The sequence below is a fragment of the Delphinus delphis genome, chromosome 17, assembly GCF_949987515.2.
Source record: "Delphinus delphis chromosome 17, mDelDel1.2, whole genome shotgun sequence".
Classification (NCBI taxonomy): domain Eukaryota; kingdom Metazoa; phylum Chordata; class Mammalia; order Artiodactyla; family Delphinidae; genus Delphinus; species Delphinus delphis.
Genome location: NC_082699.1, coordinates 17,964,148 through 17,977,766, shown reverse-complemented (window position 1 = coordinate 17,977,766; position 13,619 = coordinate 17,964,148). Strand labels below are relative to the sequence as shown.

The following is a 13,619-nucleotide window of genomic DNA, read 5'->3' as shown; positions in this document are numbered from 1 at the left end:
ATCTGGACATCAGGATCTCGAGGTATAGACAGAAAAAAGAGAACAATCGTGGCTCGGGTCAAAACCCGAGTAGCGTTTCCTAAGCGATCGGGGTAGCGAGTGGGGAATCTTAGTGGAGGCTGGGGAGCTGGATGTGACCGAACGTACCGACACCGCCATTCACCGCGGCCGGGTCCGCGCCTCCCCCTCCGGACGCCTACTGCGCCAGCCAATCCCCTCGCGCACTCCCCTTCCCATTGGAGGCCCCGCCCCCCGCGCCCAGGATGCTGGGCCCCCGCGGCGTGACGCAAGCACGGCAGCTCCGCCCCCTGCGTCTCTGGCCTCGCCGGTCTTGGGGGGGATGGTTCTATCATGGCGTCAATGCAGGTAAGAGGAGTTTGCAGCATCTGGGCGGGCTCCGGAGCCACAGGGAGGATCCGAGCGTTTCGTCCGGGGGGGTGTCTGGGACTCTGGGTACCTGGGCCGGCTCCGGAGCGGCCCCAGTAGCCGGTCCTTCCCCAGCGTCCGGGCGTTGGGAGGGGTGAGAGGCGGCGAGAAGAAGGGGGTTTCTCTGTCGGTCGAAGCGGACACCAGCCGGCCGGGAAGTTGGGGGATAAAGAAGGCTAAGGGGAGGAAAGGGCGAAGTTTGATGTTCGCTCAGGGGCAGTGGTCTCGGAATCATCTCCAGCAAACCCGGACGGCTCCCGCTGGCCTGACCCCCGCCCCAGGGATGTCTTTTCCTCCGCGGTCCCCGGCTGGGCGGAAACAGCTGCTGTCGCCGTTGTCGCCGGGGCAGGGGCGGCCCTGAGAGGGGCTGAGTGTGGGGAGCTGAAAAGGCGTTCCCGGAGAAGGCGGCTGGCTGCAGAGGCGTTTCGCGGCCTCTGTTCAGGCCTCCCACGCCCGGCCTCCCTGGCCTGCTCGGCCCCTCGACTCCCCTTTTGACTCTTAGTCCTTTGCCCCAGGGGTACCTTCCTCTTTCAGCCTCCGCACTCTCAACGAACATACGTCCAGCAGCCCATTTTCTTACTCTCCCCGAAGCTGCAGTTAGCCCATCAAAGTCATTTGCCGCCTAATATGCAGTCTCCCCGAGAGACAAGTCACCAGCTCCCCATAGCTCCCGGGATAGATAGCTCGCCCTCAAATCTTTTTATTTCCTACGGTGCCCCACCCTTGCGGTCGCGGTTAGGCTACAGCCTTTTACCCCTCTTCGCCAGATCTTTAGTGGAACCTTAGTTTGGTAGGAGGTGTTTTATTAACCCGTGTTGTATTTACCTGACTTGGCAATGCGTGGTTTTCTGGTTTTCCAACTTAATAGGCTCCTTTTTACCAAATCCAAGGAGTTTGATTTTTTTTCAGGCAAAGATGGCATCCACAGTTGCAGTTTTGTAGAGATTAACTCTGCATTATCTATAGCTTGCATTTAATTTACAGATGAAGACTAGCTCTGTCAAAACATAGGAAGAGAAGGCAGAACTCCCGTTTGGAGTGTCATCTGAGCGCTTTTTAGAGTTTTAACAACATCTTAAAGAAAGAGACCACGTTTTTCTTGGAAGGATTTTATGCTTTTGTTTCTAGAAGAATAAGCACGTTTCCCTGTCCCTTTTTTCCTCTTTTTAGGAGAGAAAAGTGCTTTTCTTTCATCTCTTCTCTTTTCTGAATCTTCTTCCTCTTCTGTGCACGTATTTGCTTCACATTTACTTCTGTGCTTTTGTGTTGTCTGTCCCCTTTCAGCCTCTCCATTCAAGACTCTTTTTACTTTTGCTTCTCCCTCTGGACTTCCCTGCAGAATAGAAAAAGAAAACTGTATATAACGTTCCTAGTTGAAGAGATGTCATGAAGTAATCCAGAGAAAAAACAAGAACAATTTCAGGAAACATTATACTTTACCCTAATCTCCCCAGAGACGTTAGAGAAGTTTCATCATTTGGGCCAAAAAAGGAACTGTAGAACACTAGTTGAACAGTAGATCGGCTATATGACCAATTTAAGATTATTTGTATTGAAAGATTAAAATCCACTATACTTGTGATTATATTTGGCAGGAGGATTATAGGGATAACTAATTTGCTGATTAGATTTAGACTTTTAGTGTCTGGAGAAGACAGATTTCAGTTTTTAAGAGAAAAAAACTTGAGTCGGTACAAAACAGTGTTGACAGTCTTGAATTTTACATGGCGACTTAAGCAATGGAAACAATACTAGGCAGTGCAATACTGCGTTTTTCTGCATCCCAAGTACTACCTCTGACTGTCTTTTCATCCTTTATTCCTTTATGTCTTCTGATTAGAGGAATGGAAAACTGATGTTTCCTATTTTAATTAAAACTAAATTCTTCCTTTTATTTGTATTTTTAAAATACCTGATACAGATTTTCTGGTAGTATCTTTTTTATTAAAAATTTTTTTAATCGAAGCATAGTTGATATACAATAGTTTATGTTTCAGACATACAATATAATGATTCACAATTTTTAAAGATTATACTCCATTTATAGTTATTAGGAAATATTGGCTATACTCCCTGTGCTGTACAATATATCCTTGTAGCTTATTTTATACGTAGTAGTTTGTACGTGTTAACCCTGTCTCCCTATCTTGCTCCTCTCCCTTTCCCTCTCCAGTGTTAACCACTAGTTCTTTATATCTGTGAGTCTGTTTCTTTTTTGTTATATTCACTAGATTTACTTTTTAGATTCCACATGTAAGTGATACTGTACAGTATTTCTTTCTCTGACTGATTTTATTTCACTGAGCATAATACTCTCCAAGTCCATCTATGTTGTTGCAAATGGCAAAGTTTCATTCTTTTTTACAGCTGAGTAATATTTCATTGTTTGTGTGTGTGTGCATGTGCGCACGCCAACATCTTATTTATATGTTCATCTGTTGATGGATACTTAGATTGCTTTCATATCTTAACAATTGTAAATAGTGCTGCTTTGAACATTGGAGTGCATGTATCTTTTACATTAGTGTTTTCATTTTCTTCTGATATATACCCAGGAGTGGAATTGCTGGATCAAATAGTAGTTCTAATTTCTGTTTTCTGAGGACCCTCAATGCTATTTTTCATAGTGGCTGCACCAGTGTACATTCCCACCAACATTGTACAAGGGTTCCCTTTTCTTCACATCCTTTTCTGGTAGTATCTTGAAAAATATTTTAATATAGATAAACTGAGCTTTTTGAAACACAACACTTTCTGTGTGGTTATTCTGTGTCTTAGAACAAAATTTTTTCCTGACCATCTTAATGGCAAAATTTAACTCCTCAAAACAAATAAATTATACATAAAACTACAGCTAAATTATGAAATTTGTTCATTCACTCATCAGTTATTTTTTTGAGGGCCCACTATGTGTCTGGTATTCATCTAGGTGCTGGGGATACAGCAGTGAACAAAAGCAGGCAAGATTTCTGCCCTTGTGAATGTAATAGTCTGGTTAGGGGTAATGGATAAGAACAAAATATTTAAGTTAATCGCTATTATATTAGAAGGTGATAGTGCTATGGAGAAAAATTGTGGAAGGAGGTTAGGAAATATTTTTCGGATTTTAGTTTGAGTGCTTAGGAAAAAATAAGCTATACATGAATGCTGCTCTAACCATGTCCTTACCTAAAAAAGTTTTCAGTAGATTTCTTTATCTTAACGCGCACCAGGATATTATTGCTGATGAGGAGGTTACTTAAGCTGTAAGAGGAACTGTATTTTAAAAACATGCATATTATACAAATGTAACATAAGACTTGATTACTTACATTGATAAAAATAAATAAATGAATAAAACAAATTAGCCTTTAGGATCATCAGGATATCAAGTAAAGGTAGACTTTGAATTTCTTCTTTGGAGAGTATGTTGTTGTTTTATCTTTTTTAAAAAAATTTTATTGAAGTATAGTTTATTTACAGTGTGTTAATTTCAGGTGTACAGCACAACGATTCAGTTATACATTTATATATATCCTTTTTTAGGTTCTTTTCGGAGAGTATGTATTTTAAAGTTGATGTTGTAACTACTGCAGTATACTCTTATCAGTGCCTCTCAGCCTTTTTTTAGGCTGTGGCACACACAGAAAATACGTTTTGAATTGCACACCAGGGTGGGTGAGATTGTTGGAGGCTAGAAGCACCTGGCCAAGCAGTTCAGAGTGAAACACTGGGGATGAGGATCAGTATTCTGGTACACCTGTAATGCTGGGGAAGCTCTGCTCTGTAGTTTTGCTAGAGTTGTTCTTCAATATATAGTTCAAGATTGTGGTTTTCAGATTTATATGAGCCCTTTGAGATGTTCTTTCCCATTTTTTTCTTTTTCTTTTTTCTTCCTAGAACAAAGTCACAAATCACCAAGTAAGATATGATTAGATTATGTTTTAAGAAACCATTCTTTGAGAATGGTGGGTTCATGGTGATACTTAAAATTGGCAGGAGTTAGAGTAAAGAAATAGATTTACGTTTAATTTTGATGATTCTAGAATTCTTAAAATACTATGTGGAAGGTTGTCGATAACAAATTTTTAGATTTAGCATTTTCGGGACTTAGATAATTTGGTACAAACTTTCTATCCCCAAACTACAAAAGCATTATTAAAGTGAATTTTTATGTGATTCAAAACATTTCTTAAAAGTGTAGCAATATTAGGGTATTCTGTTTTCAGCTAAACCATAAAACAGTGTTTTTTGTGTTATGTTTCTTTTTTCATTTTGTACATAATCTTTTTTTTCCCTATTGGCTCATTTCATAAAATAATTAATATTGCCTCCTGGATATTTCTGATTTTAGAATTTAGCTGTTTGATTCAGCCTTTATGTTAGAAGTTTTTAAGTATACCTGGTATACTTTTCTAATTTAACCATCTAGATTTACTGATGTAATGAACTACTTTTACCTTATGTCTTAAGATCTTAGAAAGTCAGTGTATAGTAGTTGATATTTGTCAATTCCAGAAATAGTGATATAATTGAAAGAAATGGTCAGTTGAATTACTCTTGCAGATTTTCTGCATTATCTTCCTCTCACTTAATTGGGTCTCAGACTATTGACTGTTGACTTGACTAGATGGAAGGAGATTGAGATTTAGTAACAGGAGATGGATTATGAATGTGTGTTTTTTCTTAGATGAGTTAGAAATAATAAATTATTTTGGATTATTCACAACTCTGCATTGCTGTTTACTCAAATAATTGGTGTAGTGATTGAGAGAGGTAGAGTGTGGCCTCTTGCTGACATTATTGTTGTCATGTTACCTTGACAATTAGATTTCATATGACTGTTGACATCATTATGAAGGGTTACAGCATAATTAAAAGTTAGAAAACTGACTGTCATCGTGGATCCTGAGGCTTACTGAGCACTGGAGACTTGGGGTGTATAGCTAGAATTACAGTATCTGAGAAGGTTGGCTAGGTACTCTGGCTAGGAATGGGGCTGACAGAGAGCTGTTGGAGCAAGTGCTGAAGGAAAAGGGGAACAGCATAGAGTAGAATTGACGGTGTTCTGTGTGAATGAGAAACATAAGTAGATAGTAGACTACATTGTGAACAAAAGCATAAAGTTGGGGTCATCATCTTAATTCTCAAAGCAGTCATTGTGGTATTTTTCTTTTTGCTATTAATCAATTACTACTTTACAAGATGCCTTCTATTTTTGTCCTAAAGTGTTGGTTTGGGTCTTTCATTTAACTTTTTAGGTCTCTTCCACTCCTCTGGGCCATAGATTCTATTAGAATAGGAAAAAAAAATCCTTTCTCACTGTTCCTTAAATGTGCACATAGTGACTACAGTAAATGCTTGTCAGTTACTTGACATAGCAAATTCTGCATTAATTTAGTTCTATTTTAGAGAAATCCAAAAAATTTCACAATTTGTTTGGAAACACAAACGATCCCGAATAGCCAAAGCAATCTTGAGAAAGAAAACGGAGCTGGAGGAATCAGGCTCCCTGACTTCAGACTATACTACAAAGCTACAGTAATCTAGACAGTATGGTACTGGCACAGAAATAGAAATATAGATCAGTGGAACAGGATAGAAAGCCCAGAGATAACCCATGCACATACGGTCACCTTATCTTTGATAAAGGAGGCAAGAATATACAATGGAGAAAAGACAGCCTCTTCAGTAAGTGGTGCTGGGAAGACTGGACAGCTACATGTAAAAGAATGAAATTAGAACACTCCCTAACACTGTATACAAAAATAAACTCAAAATGGATTAAAGACCTAAATGTAAGGCCAGACACTATAAAACTCTTAGAGGAAAACATAGGCAGAACACTCTAAGACATAAATCACAGCAGGATCCTTTCTGACCCACCTCTTAGAGAAATCTAGTAAGCAATTTTCTTATAGTAAGGTTGAATACCTATAAAGGAATAACAAAATTCATATTTATAATTACATGTGTATTCCCCCCAAAGTTTGATTATTTTCTTGATACATGTGTTTGCCATAACTTTGTTTTTGAAAGTATTTTCATTTTCTTCCTCTCTGGATTCTTATTCCAACCTTGTAAAATGGGAAGTCAGATAATCCCATTTCATTCTATTAGAGAGAAAGAGTGACTTTTGATAAGTAATCACTTACTTGGGAAGTGACTTACCCAAAATTTCATAGCAACTGAGTAGTGAAGCTGAATTGGAAACCAAGCTCTAAAATCTACTGATGCTGTTAAGTTGGAGGTAATGAACATTAACAAGTTTGGTATTGTTGAGAAATCATTTGGATAATTATTTAAATCTTCAGTCAAGAATTTAGCATTTACTAAAAAATATTTTATAGCTTCTATAGTTAAGAAAATGAGAGGAAAATATTCCTTATACTTTAAAATATAAAGTCACTTTATCAAAATTTTTACAAAGATTCTTTATGCATATACTTGTGCACTGAGTAAAATTATAATGGCAAATCTTTACTGTTCAAAGATAATCTTTATTAAGGAGAATTTTTAAAGGGGTGATCTGGCATTTTTCTGAAAATATACTTCTGCATAGTATTTATCTAAATTGAGCATTTGTTAGATGAATTTTATTGCATCTTTATATTATTGTCTGCTTCATTATTTTACCTACATAATACATTATCATGTTTGTCAGGTGTTTTAAGAATGTTTTTGTTTGATAGCCTTTATTTGGGAATGCAGTTTTTGGAGTACCAACAAATGGTGCATACCTTTGAGTTACTTTATTCTGAGGAAAACTGTAGTTTCATTCAGTTGCTTTTGTAAAACTTCATTAGAAAAACGTGCTCAGGATCTGGAATCAAAAGACCTGGATTCAGGTTCTGTTTCACTACATAACAGTTGTGTTACACAAAAATCAGTGTAGTGAAGTGGTTAAGACAAAAGTAGATTAACAGAGAGGTAAACATTTGTAAAACTCCTTTCTTGGTTTCCCTTCCCAAACTTGTTCTTTCTATAGTATTCCCCATGTGGTACATGGCAACTTCGTTCTTCCAGTTGTTCAGTCAGAAACCTTGGTTTCATCCCACTCCGTAGTCAAACCATCAGCAAATTCTATCCAGCTCTACCTTCAGAATAAATCCAGAATCCAACTCTCCGCTCTTCTGCATCATTACCTGATGTACATCATCATCATCATCTGTCATCTGTATTATATCAACAGCTTCCTAACTGGTTTCTCTGCTTCTGCCCTTGTTCCCTTACAGTCTTTTCTCAACTCATCAGATTCTTTCAAAACAAAAGTCAAATGTCACTTCACTCACATCCTTACTGTGGCTTCCCTGTTGTACTCAGAATATAATCCAAAATCCCTGGTAATGACCATTGCCCCACCCTCCTCACTTCTCTACAGCCTTATGGGCCTCCTTGCTATCTTTGCCCCTGTTATTTCCTCTGCTTGGAGTGCTCTTCTCCACATATCTGATGGCTCACTTCCTTTTTTTTAATCTCAGATCTTTGTTCAAATGTAGTTTTCTCAGGGAAGCCTTCCTTGATCACCCAGTACAAAACAGTCCTTCCACTGTGGCACTTGCAGTGCCCCTTTCCCTGCTAAATTTCATCTTCATATCCCTAACATATTGTTAATTAATATACTATTTCTCCTGGACATACCCCAGTGCCTGGCATGTAGTAGGGCCTCAGTAAATGTCAATGGAATAAGCACAGCTTTTGGATTCAGATAAACTTGGTTTGAATTCTAGCTTTGCCGTTTAATATCTGTGTAACCTTTTTTTTAACCCATCCTATGGGGTAAAATTACAAATTACTTCATGTTATAGACCTTTGGAATTGTTTGTGAGTTATATCTTGTAATTCTATAGGCCTCTTATTTTAAACTACCTCTATCAAGTACTCACTTTAAAAAAATTTTGATTCCTGGTCCTGTGTTGGCTACCAATGGAAAAAAACAAATTTCCTTTATATGAAGCCTCTCCTTGTATTTACACACCACAGGAAGGAGAGAGGAAGTATGATTTCTAATTAGCATGTATTCTTTGCCAATCTTCTTCAGAATTTGAGAGTTAGCCAAGTAAAATTTTGAGCCTCTTACATCAGTTTTACATGGCATGTTCAGTTTTTTTATTTTTTTTTGGCCGCGCCACATGGCATGCTGGATCTTAGTTCCCTGACCAGGGGTGGAACCCATGCCCCCTGCAGTGGAAGAGCAGAGTCCCAACCACTGGACCGCCAGGGAAGTCCCAATTTTTTTCTTTTTTTAATTGAAATATAACTCACATATCATAAAACAACCTTTTTTTAAAAGTATAAAATTCAGTGGTTTTCAAAATACATTCACAGCCATTGTCACTAAAAGAATATACTCACAAAGTCACCCCCAAAAGAAACCCCATACCCATTAGCAGTCAGTCTGTTCCCAGTGTATCATGTTATCCTGTCCCCCACGTCCCCACCTCCACCCTTGGAAATCCCTAATTTGTTTTCTATCTTTATAGATGTGTCTATTTGGGGCATTTCATATAAATGGAATCATACAATATGTGGTCTTTGGGACTGGCTTCTTTCACTCAGCATAATGTTTTTGAGGTTCGTCTATATTGTAGCTTGTATCAGTACTTCATTCATTTTTAGGCTGAGTAATAGTCCATTTTATGGTTATACATACCACAGTTTGTTTATCCGTCAGTTAATTGACATTTGGTTTGTTTCCTGTTCCCATCTGTTAATTGACTGTTTGTATTATTTCTGCTTTTCTTTTTTTTGAATAATGCTGCTATGGGTATTTATGAACATGTTTTTGTATGGACATGTTTTACTTGTCTTAGGTATATACCTAGGAGTGGAATTGCTGAGTCATTTGGTAACTCTTATGTTTAATTTTTTAAGAAACTGCCAGATGTTTCCGTGGCAGCTACACTATTTTACATTCCCACGAGCAGTATGCAGAGGTCCCAGTTTCTACATATTCTGGCTAATATTTGTTGTCCATTTTAAAAATTATAGCCATCTTAGTGGGCGTGAAGTGGTATCTCATTGTGGTTTTGATTTGCATTTCCCTAATGACTAATGTTGGACATCTTTTCTTGTGCTTATTGGTACATTTCTTGGAGAAATGTCTATTTAAATCCTTTGCCATTTAAAAAGATAAGTTATCCTTTTATTGTTGAGTTGTAAGAGTTCTTTATATATTCTGAATTTATCAGACATGAGATTTGCAGATATTCTCCTATGTGAGCTGTGTTTGCACATTCTTCATGGTATCCTTTACAGCACAAGTATTTTTAATTATGATGGAGTCCAGTTTATTCTTTGGTCATTTGTACTTTTGTTTTCATATCTAAGAAATCATTACTTAATTCAAAGTCATGAAGACATACTTTATTATACCTCTCTTCTTCTGAGAGTGTTATAGTTTTAGCTCTTACATTTATGTCTGATTCATTTTGAGTTAACTTTTGTATATGGTCTGAGGCATATTTAGCTTTTATAGCATTAATATGGCAGGTTGTTTTCTTTTTGAAGTTGTATAGGTGAGAGTCCATCAGGTTTGATAATATCCTGCTGGATTCAACTTATTTCTCTTGGTGAGTGGAGCTTTTAGCTCTTTTTCAGATAAGAATTTATATTGCAGCCCTACTACTAAAAAATGTGATTATAATCCTGATAAACTATTACTGAGAATATTTATGTATTCATATATCGGCTTTTATTATAATTGAAATAGACACACGAACTTTGGTTTATAGACTTGCAAAAAGCATTGAGCCATTGGGCATTTTAGAGGTCATCCAGTCCAACCATCGTACCTTTAAATCATTGCTGCGTTTTGTGATTAGAGCTAGTTGATAAAATGATTACTTTTGTACTGCATGAAAGGAAGCTATATTGAGCAAATATAGTTTTTTTAGTATATAGATTTGATATGAGAAAAATTGTTATATTTCCTTAAATAGGAAAACCAATTTAAGGATTTTAGTGGAGAAAATTATGTAGCTGGGCATATTGGTGCCATCTTTGCTCTTTATGTTGCTGGAAACCTCAAATTCCTATCTTTATAACAGTTAGTTTGAGCTACTTGATTTGATATTTCTACAGTCTGTCCACATTATTCATGAATTCTGTATTTGTGAATCCACCTACTTGTAAAATTTATTTGTAACCCTAAAATCGATTTCATGGTGGTTTTGTGGTGATTTGTACACATGTGCAGAGTGGGAAGATTTGAGTTGCTGACGTGCATGTTGCAGCTCAGGTAAAACAGGGCAACTTTGCAGCTGTCATACAATAAACAAGTGTCCTTTCTTGGATCTGTTTAGTGCCACTTCCTTTCACATGTTGCTTTTAGTGATTTCACTGTTTAAAGTGGCCCCCAAGCATAGTACTGGAGTACGATTCGGTGTTCCTAGTTGCAAGAAGACTGATGTGTCTTGTGTAGAAAATATGTGTGTTAGATAACCTTCATTCAGGCATGTACTGTTGCCCTTGGGTTCAGTGTTACTGAATAAACAATATATATTAAGAACTCCAAACAGGAACGCACACAAATTAAGGTTGAATGTATGAATGTGAGTGGAGGATCACAGAAACCTAACCCTGTATTTCCCCTAGGAACAGTGTTTCACTGTTTGCTAATTAAGTATTTGCTGTGACTTTACAGAATGTAACTACTGTGAATAATGAGAATTGACTGTATTTTGATTTAAATTTCAGTCCACCTTTGATTTGAAATGTACTGAAGCCAGGTTAAAACTGGCAAAATGTAATGTTACTACATTCAGGTTCCTTGTTTGCCTTTTTCCATTTTCTACTGTAGATAAGTACCCTCCCCCAGTTTTTTTCTTGAGTTACCCACACAATCCAAGTTAGTGGTTTTCAATGTTGGCATTATATTGAAGACACCTGGTGAGCTTTAAAAACAACAGCTATCCCCCGAGATTGATTAATTGGTCTGGCAGCATCTTGGGTATTGGAATTTTTCTCAGCTCCTTGCTAAGTCTGATCTGCAACCAAAGTTGAGAACTCAGCTACAATGGGAGAATTTAGCTGTGCAAATTATGTAAATTGGATAAGATATAATAAATCTCCAGATTTAGGTTTCAGGAGATGGTAGACATTTCAAAGTTGATACTTCTGGAGAGATCTTTTTAAAAACCAAATTTGAGACTATTAAAATGTTTATGTTTCTGGCTGTTTACATGATCACAGTTCTATCAAAGAACATCCATTTTCTGTACATATCAGAGCAAATGTTGACTGCCTTTTCAATTTTTGTGAAATCTCTTGTTTGGTGGCCATTTTATACAAAGAAGGTATCTGCCCTGAGAGTTCTTTGTGGAGGAGGATTAGTAAACAAAGTACATTAATATGCTGCTGCTGGGTGGTCTTCTAGGCTTAGTTATGAGCTTAGTGATTCTTCTGTGCCAGTTGTCTACCTAGACAAACTTACAAATTTTATATCAGAAATCTTTGGAGTTGAATATGAATAATTTCAGGCTTAAGAGTTTTTTTGTTTTAGTTTGGTTTGGTTGTTTTTGATTGTTTTAAATAATCTTAGGAGGCCTGTATTAAAATGTGAATAGCCCTTGGAATGTTAGTCTTGCTTTTAGTCTTTTGGCCGTTATTGTTGTTACCCCATGCAGCTCCCATTTTAGGCCTATGCTGAGAGCTTTTTGTCAGTCTGTTAAAATCACTGAGAATCAGGCTGTTTATGATTCTGGGTCCTGGGTCTATCTTTCCTGTCTTTAGGCTGAACTGGACATTGCTGCAAATTTGTAGATTCTGTCAGTAGCCTTTTCCTGTTATGAATACTTAATCTTTTTACTCACTTTTTAATAGTGAGCTTCCACTTTGAATTCTGGGTATTTTCACAGTTCTCAGTCTTGTCTTTTCATTGTTTCTGAGATTTTTTTTTAAACTTATCTAGCTAACTTACCTAGTTAGTCCTTCTACTCTTTGTCTGTCTTCTTGTTTATTTATTTTTTAAAACTTTTGGCTGTGTTGGGTCTTCGTTGCTGCGCGCAGGCTTTCTCTAGTTGCCGCAAGCGGGGTCTACTCTTCGTTGGGGTGTGCGGGCTTCTCATGGTGGTGGCTTCTCTTGTTGCGGAGCATGGGCTCCAGGTGCTCGGGCTTTAGTGGTTGTGGCATGAAGTCTCAGTAGGTGTGGCACGCAGGCTCTAGAGCGCAGGCCCAGTAGTTGTGGTGCACGGGCTTAGTTGCTCCACGGCATGTGGGATCTTCCCGGTCCAGGGGTCGAACCCGTGTCCCCTGCATTGGCAGGCGGACTCCCAACCACTGTGCCACCAGGGAAGTCCCTGTACTTTTTGAATTCAGATTTTACTCGAAATCCCCATTAGTTCTTTAAGTCTTTATATCTGGCATCATGAATCCACCAAACTTAGCCTCAGTCTCACAGCTGTATACACTTTTTCTTACCTTGTGTGCCCTCACAGCACCTTTTACCTCTTTCATAGGATTTTTCACTTCTGCCTGTACTTACTATAAAGGTACTTTATTAGATTTTTAAGTCACTAAGGGCAGTGTGCTACTAGTAGTAAGCACTCAGGTGTTTTCTGAGTAAATAAATAGAACAGCAACTCAAGTAAATACTTTTTTCAAAATAGGTCAGAAGTGATATCAAAACATTGCTTTTTTTGCCCTATCTCTGATTCCTTTGATGTCTGTCTTTTGCTTCAGCTTCTGCCCTGGCCCAATTAAAGAAACTAAAGAATTGAATCGAATAGGAAAAAGTATATAGTATTTTAAAATTAATGTTCATTTCCTGTTAATTATATACATCTCTTTCAACTAGATTAATATTTGGTTTGTAATTCTTTCACTTTGGACATAATGCTTCAATGGAAGTCTTTTTTTTTTTTTCCTTATGGTAGGTTTTTTCCTTAAGCTTCGAGTCTACAACGCTTATTTTGACAGCAAATAATTTTAGGTCTTGCTTCATTGAGACTAAAATTATGTGATTGCTCTCTCCCTAAGTCCAAATATGTTGTGTCTCAGGATACTTCTCATTCCTGAAATTGTATTCCTTTTCTAAATGTTTTATTCCTAGGGTGTGTCTGGGTGTGGATCTGTTTGTGCATGTGGGAGGAGGAGGTATGAGGTTTTATTGGGTGGAGGGGTTTTGGTATAGCGAGTTTGTGATTGATTCTTTCAGATGTAGCAGAGGACAGAACATCTGTTGATGGTCTGTGAAGTGTAGACTGGGCTGACTG

General features: G+C 37.8%; 1 protein-coding gene across 2 annotated transcripts in view; it reads left to right on the top strand.

The window, feature by feature from the left end:
• The first annotated feature begins 321 nt into the window (after positions 1–321).
• The window catches only part of UBE2W (ubiquitin conjugating enzyme E2 W), a 76,093-nt gene continuing 62,795 nt past the window's right edge, over positions 322–13,619 (top strand). For both annotated transcript variants that reach the window (XM_059994778.1, XM_059994779.1), the window contains exon 1: positions 322–366. In XM_059994778.1, the coding sequence (XP_059850761.1) occupies positions 352–366 (15 nt within the window). In that variant the 5' untranslated portion in view covers positions 322–351. The remainder of the gene's footprint in view (positions 367–13,619) is intronic.